At 32.0% G+C, this 9,335-nt stretch overlaps 1 protein-coding gene across 1 annotated transcript in view; it reads right to left on the reverse strand.

The window, feature by feature from the left end:
* Window positions 1-1,961: 1,961 nt before the first annotated feature.
* Window positions 1,962-9,335, reverse strand: part of LOC115874818 (sodium-dependent serotonin transporter) — an 88,069-nt gene continuing 80,695 nt past the window's right edge. The window contains exons 8-11 of the mRNA XM_030890117.1: window positions 4,446-4,690; window positions 4,159-4,359; window positions 2,313-2,480; window positions 1,962-2,113 (exon numbers count right to left, since the gene is read on the reverse strand). Of these exons, the coding sequence (XP_030745977.1) occupies window positions 2,039-2,113; window positions 2,313-2,480; window positions 4,159-4,359; window positions 4,446-4,690 (689 nt within the window). The 3' untranslated portion in view covers window positions 1,962-2,038. The remainder of the gene's footprint in view (window positions 2,114-2,312; window positions 2,481-4,158; window positions 4,360-4,445; window positions 4,691-9,335) is intronic.

The raw sequence follows: 9,335 nt of genomic DNA on the forward strand, positions 1-9,335 counted from the left end.
CAAAATATAGAGACTCCCCATTTAATTGAAATATCAGTTCTTGAAATATTTTAAAAACTGTATTTTCGTTTAAATTTGTTACTATCTAATGAACAATAAAAGCATCTTTTGTATAAAGGTAAAAGATATGTTCAATTTTATTACTTTGATTGCGAACATACATAGTAGTCCATGAAATTTTAGACACCCTGTATCATGTAGGAATTTAAAATTTGTTATAATGTTGATTCCATGTAATATCTTTGGTTGATTCTTAATGACTTGTATACAAGGTGGTCGTATTCCAAATGCAAAAAATATTAGCGCACATTATGAATATATTTTTTCAAATATACACTATGACTATGATTTAAATATACAGGGTGAGTTTCCTACGATGTTCTCTATGGGTATCTCCGAAACTACTGGAGATAGAGAGCCGGTTAAATGGGGAAAGAATTGTTTCTGAGGGTTCATGAATATGCGCCTTTCAGATTTTTGAGAAAGTTCATGGCTTACTAGATATTTAGAAAAAAAACAAATTTTGGCTATTTTTAAAATTCCCAATTCCATTATAATCTATTTTAGACAAAAAGGTTTCCGATAAAAGTTGTTGATAATCACATCCCTAATAAGTTTGTGTTCTCCGATTTTTTCTAAAGCCTGTAATTTTTGACATATGACAAACATACATATGTTTTTTTAAATGGAAACCATAGTTGGCCATGACTTCATAAAAAGCGCCATTTTTTAAGTTTTTCAGCGATATAAGCTATAATATGTTTTTTTCACAAAATTAGTGAGTTATGGCCAATTCTTATCTTTCTTGACTAATTTCACTTAGTTACCCGTGAAAACAAGTCCAATCGTCGTTGCTCTCAGAAATGTGAAACTGTCACATCCAAATTTTATAAATTAAAATGAATAAAAATTGTAAATATGAATTTTTCAAATGAAGAAAAACGTGTAGCATTATTAGTTCAACTTTCCTTGGTCGTTTTTTAGAGAACGGTTTTCAAGACATGTTAGAAAAGTTAAATTTAGATACTCGCGCATTAATAGAGCGGTTCCAACATGACTTTCATTATGACACACCCCCCCCCTGCAATGAAAGAAATGTTAAAAAAAAATTATATCATCATAATTATGTAGACTCGGGGATAGAAAGAGGTGGACCAATTGCATGGGTCTCCTCGATCACCTGACCTATCTATTTTAGATTTTTTATGCGGTATGATTAACAAGGTTTACAAAAAGACTTATGAATTAAGAGATGCACTCGAAGAGGCGGTACAGAAAAAGTTTAATTAAGTCGACCGGTCGAGAATAGCTAGAAATTCAGTTTTAAATAGATGCATTTATGTACTCAAAACAATGGTGGATTTTTTGAACATTTTCTAAAATAACTTAAAGTGTATGTAGTGATATTATTTGTTTGAGTTTTAGTTTGTGTAATGTAAGTTATAAATCATAACAAAATAAGAATATCATACCAGGGGTGCTAAGTGAAATTAAAAGATTTCGCTTTTTATGAAGTCATGGCCAACAATGGTTTCCATTTAAAAAAACATATGTTTATGTCATATGTCAAAAGTGACAGGCTTTATGGAAAATCGGAGAACACAAACTCATTAAGGATGTGATTATCTACAACTTTTATCTGAAAACTTTTTGTCTAAAATAGATTATAATGGAATTAGGGACAATTTTCAAAATAGCCAAAATTTGTTTTTTTTTTCGAAATATCTAGTAAGCCATGAAATTTTTCAAAAATATGAAAGGCGAATATTTATGACCCCACAAAACTGAAATTCTTTCCACATATAACCGACTCTCTATCTCCAGTAGTTTCCGAGATACCCATAGAGAACATCGTAGGAAACTCACCCTGTATATATTATTAAGTAAAGTCTCTTTTTAAGAACTTCTCAAGACAGATTGTATTAATTTTAACAATATCATAAATATAGCTAGTTTGATAACCTTTTAGAGTAAATTTCATAATTTAAGCTTAAACTAACCACTCGATGGTATGGGACCTGACCATCGCTGATTCTGGTCACACCTCTGTTCCGGCGCAGTAAGTTAGAGCATTGTCGGACGAGTGCTCTGCTTGCCAAATCATTCTCCACCTCTACCAGATAAAAATAAATTCATATAATCGTCTTTACTCTATAAGTTTTACATAAAGGTACATTTGCATGCACGCAGATGTTCAGACAGAGCTCTTGTACGGAGCAATCCACAATACTTGAAATAGTTGGCTATCTTAATTTTGCTCCTTTTTAACGCCTGTTTTACCGCCTATATTAAAAATCGTGACACACACTTACCTGTAGAATGCTACCTGGTGTCAAGGCAAACTTATATAAAATGTACATGGGGATACAAATTATAGAAGAGGCAGTTAAGACGTATCCCACTTGAAGGCTCCATTCTGGATATTCGTACTCTTTGCCCAGCATCTCTTGATTAGTCCACAGAGAGCACCCAAAAATAATCTAAAATATAACAAATTTAATGTACGTACGTTTCTCAAATATTCCTGTTATTCTTTCATTCTTCCCATTCAGATAATAATCCGGTAAATGTATGTTGAAATCACGGTCTAATTCGTCGACCCCTTTTAGGGAGTAGTTTTGGAAGGAAAATTGAAACACCGTGATTGGCCGAAAATGGCCCCAAATGGCCAAAAAATCAGTTTTTCGCAAATGTCTGCCAAAATATGCAATTTACAAGAAAAATACAAATTTTTCTTGGAATAAAATATGAAGCTTAGGTAATTACCTACAAAAATGGTCCTTATCATTTCATACGTAGAATTAGTAGTTTTCGAGATATTTCGCCTCAAATATTCCTAAATTTTCTCTCCAAATCTTAACGTTCCGAAGATAGACTTCAAAAGCGTATCATTGATTGATAGGACAAATAATTGTTTAATAACTCGGCTAAAATTTAATATTTTTTGATGATTCAAAGTTCATTTAAAAAGTAGAATCAACAGCTCTCACATTTTGGAACTTGTTTGAATTTTGTCAGATTTTATGATAATAAAGTAATCGGGGAAACATTCCTCAGCCCAAAAATTTTCAGATTTTTACAAACTTATTAATATTTTCACTAATAATAGCTTATTTGTCAAGATCTGTGTTCTGGCAGTGGCTATTAACTATTATTAACGAATGATTATTAACTATTCGTGAGTGGCTTTTTCCGCTTTTTGGGAATTTCCGGAAAGTGTCAAAACAAAACATAATAACTTTATAAGTAACAAACATTAATAAGGAGTTGGAAATCAATAATAAAAGTTCAAAATTGCCTGCAATGTGTTGCAACTCTTTCAGAATATATTGTTCGTGTCAGATACTCTGACTATATCAGATATAATAGACTACCTTCACTATATCAGATATAATAGACTACCTTCAGCATTTGGTCTGAAATATCAGCATCCAAGGAACGTCCTACGTTCCTGATGGTCCAGAGACTGAGGAACATGACTTATAAAATTGTGTATCACAATGCTTGTGATATCTGGCACCCGCACTGGCCAGATCAATCAATGAAATTCTTGCCAAGAGATTTTTGACATCTTCGTTTGCTGTATTATCTTCTATCACATCCTGTTTTATCGAAAAGTCTGGCTTTGAAATGATATAGATCCGCTTTTTTTAGCAGATGCCTTCTTCAATTCCTTTTATATTAACGTTTCTGATCCACAGAATAGGCAGTTATTATGAAATTCAAATCCTCTGTCACTCTTGCGGCTCTTTTTTTTTCTTCGGAGCCCTAAGACTTGGAGAGAAAATTTAGGGATCATCGATGCGGAATATCTTGAAAACTACTAATTCTACGTAAAAAATGATAAGGACAATTTTGGAGGTAGCTTCATTTATCCAAGAAAAATTTTCTAAATTACATATTTTGGCAGATATTTGCGAAAAACTGTGATTTTTCGTCCATTTTGTGCCATTTTTTAGCCAAAGCTGGCCGAGCACGGTGTTTTTCCCTTAAAACTACTCCCCAAAAGGTACACAATCCAACTAAAAAGTGAAGGTCGACAAATTACGCCAAGATTTGGGTCTTTCCGTGTACTTATTTAATGGACTATAAGGGTTTGTTTTATCTTTAATAGACAAATGATCAAGCAACCCCTATTGTGTTAAAAGAGGTACTTACTAGAAGAAATATAGGACTTATATATTTCCAGCACAGCCTCCAAAAGATGCCAGGTTTGTGCCCGATCATCTTTTCGATGTCTCTAGCAAAATTATCAGTACCGTAGAGCCAACAGACACCAGCGTTTTCGACAAACACCACAAAAAGGATGGCCAAACCAGGCCCGTAGATGTTAAGCATATTCACCAGGTAAACACCACCCTAAAAATAACTCAAATTGTATTTTTAAGAACATTTAAATTAATAATAATAATAGAATCTTTAGATTATTGAGTCCTGTTACTAACATAGGTTGTTGTTGGCAAGGCACATATATAGATGCCAAAAAGCAATACGGCAACAAAAACTTCTCTGTGTCTGCCAAGAGTACGAGGATATTCATCGCATAGAGCTGTAATCATAGCTTCCAGGCCTCCGAAAGTACTATCAAGTCCTAGGGTGATGAGCATCAGGAAGAATATGATGGACCAAAATACCGAACCGCTCATCGTGGCTATTGCTTCTGGATAAACTATGAAAACCATTCCAGGACCTGAAAATAAAGTTTTAGTTATTATTTTGCTCTATTTGGCAAAAGATTATTCGATTTTCACAAACTACGCCCAACAAATGACAAAAGAAATATAATCCACGCGCACTAGACAAACTTTAGTAAATGAAAATTAACATTGGGAAAGAAATAATATAATATTATTTTTATTATTATGTTAAAAAGTTAAATAAAGCATTTTTTAATGAAAATAAGTATACAGGGTTGTTCACCACATACGACACGGAGTATTGTAGCTAAACGATTAGATTTTTACAAATTGTAAGTTTTGGGTTCGTCGAGGGACTAGTGGAGCTACAATTTAAAAATAATTTTACAAGATACAGAGTGTCACAAATAAGTAAAAAATAGTATAGTTTTTTTTTAAATGGACACCCTCTATATTATCCTATTTTTTTGGATTCTACGATTGAGGTAAAGGTAAATTTGATTAAGGTTTAACACACTTAAACCTTACCGTTTTTGAAATATTTTTAATTTTGTGAAATTGCAGTAAAAAATTAAGGCTTCATTTCTCCAAGGCTATCAAAGTTTTTAATACTTAATATTTACTAGAGGTTACTTACTGATCAAATATTATGTTGCAATAATAAAAATTATACTACCTTATACAGAGTGTCCAAAAATTTATATTAAATAATTACTAGCTTTAAACAGCAATAACTTGTTTAATTTAAATAGAACACCCTGTATATTTTACGTAAAACAGATGCACAATTTAATTATCTATCAAACTGTATTATACAATTTTTTACCTATCTCGTCAAGTTTTCGTAGAAAATGAATTTTCTTATAATTTATGTAGACCTTATTTATCACTATATCCATGGAATATTTACATTTTAGATTTTTTAAAGCAACATATGTACAAAATGTACAGGTGGTAAAAATAATAATATTGCAATACAATTTGTTTACAAATCGAAAACTTTTTAAATCTTTGTAAATGAGTACACCAAATACCTTAAATTTAATTTAAAAATTAGTTAATTACATACTTGTTGTGTAAGTGTTTTAATTAATAAATTATTCTAAATAAATGTAGATTCGATTCAGAAATCAATACAATAATAAATTAAGAAAATGAACATTTCTGTTGTTATAAGCATTCGTCAAAAAATGAAATAAAATTTATAAGGTGTTACATGTGAGCATTTGGAGTAATTATTATTAATCAATGTAAAGTCAATTAATGTAGTTGGAATACTCGGATCATATTAATTCACCCTCTTTAACAAAAAATATTTCATCAGTTTTTGTTTTTATTTTTTTAATGAAATGAGCGAACTATATCGACAATATTAGTATCTGGTACACTTTAAAAATGTCATGTGTTACATCTTTAACAATAATCTAAAATGTCAATATTCCATGGGTATAGTGATAAATGAGGTCTAAATTCTAAGAAAATGCATTTTCTACGAAAAGTTGAAGAGATAGGTGAAAAATGGTATAATACAATTTGACAGACAGTTAAATTGTGCATCTGATTCTCCTAAAATATACAGATTGTTCCATTTAAATTAAACAAGTTATTGCCGTTTAAAGCTACTAATTATTTAATATAAATTTTTGGGCACTCTGTATAAGGTAATGTAATTTTTATTATTGCAACACAATATCTGATGAATAAATAATCTTCAGTAAATATTTAGTATTAAGGACTTTGATAACCTTTGACAAATTAAGCCTTAAATTTTTTACTGCAATTTCACAAAATTGATAATATTTCAAAAACGGTAAGGTTTAAGTGTGATAGACCTTAATCAAATTTACCTTTATTTCAACCGTAGAATCTAAAAATAGAATAATATACAGGGCGTTCTATTTAAAAAAATACAAATATTATATTTTTTACTTATTTGGGACACTCTGTATCTTAATAATTATTTTTAAATTGTAGCTCTAATAGTCCTTCAACGAACCCAAAACTTACAGTTTGTAAAAATCTAATCGTTTAGCTACAATACTCCGTGTCGTATGTGGTGAACAACCCTGTAGATTATAGTATAAATTTTGAAAGCACATTATAAAACAAATAAAATAAAAAGATAATATACCTACAGGGAGTCTCATTTAAAAGCACATAAGTTTAAGTCATATTTCGAAAACGACAGCTCTCAGCGAAAAACTAGTTACGTCACTAGACTTTGCGTGAAAAACTCTACGAAACTCAGGTTTCATCTTTTCCATAAGCTATAGGATACCCGAGATACGAAGGTACTCGAAAAATGCAAAATTTTAAATTCGCCCTGTATTTCAGTAACTAAGAGGGCTAGGGCAAATATGTTTGTAGCATCTTTAGTTTCATAAAAAAGTAGCAAAGTTACATAAAGCCCGCATCTTTGTATCTCTACTCATAAACAAAAAAAGACATAAAATATACGAAAATAGAACACCCTGTACAGTTACAGTTTATTGAAGTTTATTCAATATCTAGATGTTTATCTTGTGGCTGTACGACTTACTCAAATGAGAATTCCCGTCCTATAGACCACTTTTTAATATCCGGTTCTGTCTTTTTTCAGTAAGGCACTTTTCAGTAAAAGAAAGCCGGTGTTACTAAGCAAAAGCTACATGAAGAATGTTTGTTGACTTTGCCGGACAACGGTATGTAAATATACAGGGTGGTCCGAACTGTGCTCCGGAAACTTCGGCAGCATATTCTGCAGATAAAAAGAAATAAAAAACATCTTATAAATGTATGTCCTAAAATGCTTAGTTTCGGAGATACAGGGTGTAGAAGTTTCATTTTTATTTCGATTTTTTCTAAATCATTTCTGAAGTAACGTCAATATTTAGATGAAATTTGGCGTCTGGGAGTTTTTTGATATGAGAAATTTGGATTTGAGGTCAAAATGACTCCTACTTGTAGAGGGCGCCACCTACATATTTTTAACTGGTAGACTAACTGGAGAGTAATAACTTTTCGTCCGTACTTGTATAAAACTACTAAGTAAAAAAATATGCATTTACGACGTTTTTAACGTAAAAAAGGTCTCTTAATAAAAATCGCTACGTGTAATAGTTCTCGAGATATTTGAAATCGAAATTATCAATACCTGTCATCATTGACATAAATTATAAACATGTTGACTAAATAGTTAATATACTGAAAATAATGAATAAATTTTATATGTTTTTGTGCCAAATCATCATCAATCATCATTTTTCCGAAGAAAATTTTATAATTATAATTTAAAAAAATAAAAATTTCCCAAATTTATCATTTCAGTCAAATAACCATCTACCCAACATGTTTATTTTTTGTCAATAATGACATGTATTGACTATTTCCAATCTAAATATCTCGAGAAGGGTTGCTCGTAACGATCTTTACCAAGAGACATTTTTTACGTAAAAAAATACGAAAATGTATATTTTTTCACTCAACAGTTCATAACGATGCTCATAACGATTTTTACCAAGGGATATTTTTTACATTACGAAAATGTATATTTTTTCACTCAGTAGTTCTATACAGGTACGCACAAAAATTTATTACTCTTCAAAACAGTTAAAACACTTGTAGATGGCGCCCTCAACAAATAGGAGTCACAATGACATCAAAATCAAATTTCTCATGTCAAAAAACTACCAGACACCAATTTTTATCCAAATATTGACGTTACTTCAGAAATTATTTGGAAAAAATCGAAATAAAAATGAAACTTCTACACCCTGTGTCTCCGAAACTAAGCATTTTAGGACATACATTTATAAGAAGTCTTTTACTTCTTTTTATCTGCAGAATATGCTACCCAAATTTCCGGAATACAGTTCGGACCACCCTGTATATTATAACTAGCGTAAAAATGTAATCTCTAATGACGCCTCTTATATTCATTAATACAAACCAAAAAAGAACTTCAAATTTTAAAAGCCTACTAGAGCTACTTTAGACCATATAACAAGACAGAGGTGTATAGTTCGTCAACGAACTAGTTCCAATGAACTATTCCGACCCCGGAATGAAAGCAACTAGTTCCTGGTTTCTCAAAGAACTAGTTCCTCAGGATCTATTCCGGGATCGAGACTGTGACCGATATATAATAATAAGCGAAGGCGACGGATCGGCCAGCGCGCGTAGCCCGATGCTAGGCAGGAGTGGGGAGTGCCAGCCGTATGTTATCGGATCCGGACCTAGAGGAACTAAATAAAAAACCAGTTTACGTACGGATCAGCCAGCGCGATCGATGCTAGGCAGGAGTGGGGAGTGCCAGCCGTAGGTTATCGGATCCGGAACTAGAAGAACTAAATAAAAGACCACTTTACGTACGGATCGGCCAGCGCGATTGATGCTAGGAAGGCGTGGGAGTGCCAGCCGTATGTTATCGGATCCGGACCTAGAGAAACTAATTAAAAGACTAGTTCACAGGAATCTGTTCAGTCGGCAGATCCGAGATATAATACAAGGCGACGACGATGGATTCGGCCTTGTCTATTGCTGTCAGAGCCAGTATATATTTTTAGGGAACAATTTCTGTTACATTTTTTAGAATAAAGGTAATTTCAGTTTAAGATGCACATGTTTTTCTCGATCCTATTCAAAAGTGAAAGTTTATGGATTTACTGTTGGTGACGGTTGGTTTTGGGAACTCTTGTCTATTAATTTATGACCGAAGAC

This window comes from Sitophilus oryzae, unplaced genomic scaffold (assembly GCF_002938485.1).
Source record: "Sitophilus oryzae breed Bouriz unplaced genomic scaffold, Soryzae_2.0 scaffold_1297_pilon_pilon, whole genome shotgun sequence".
Lineage (NCBI taxonomy): Eukaryota > Metazoa > Arthropoda > Insecta > Coleoptera > Curculionidae > Sitophilus > Sitophilus oryzae.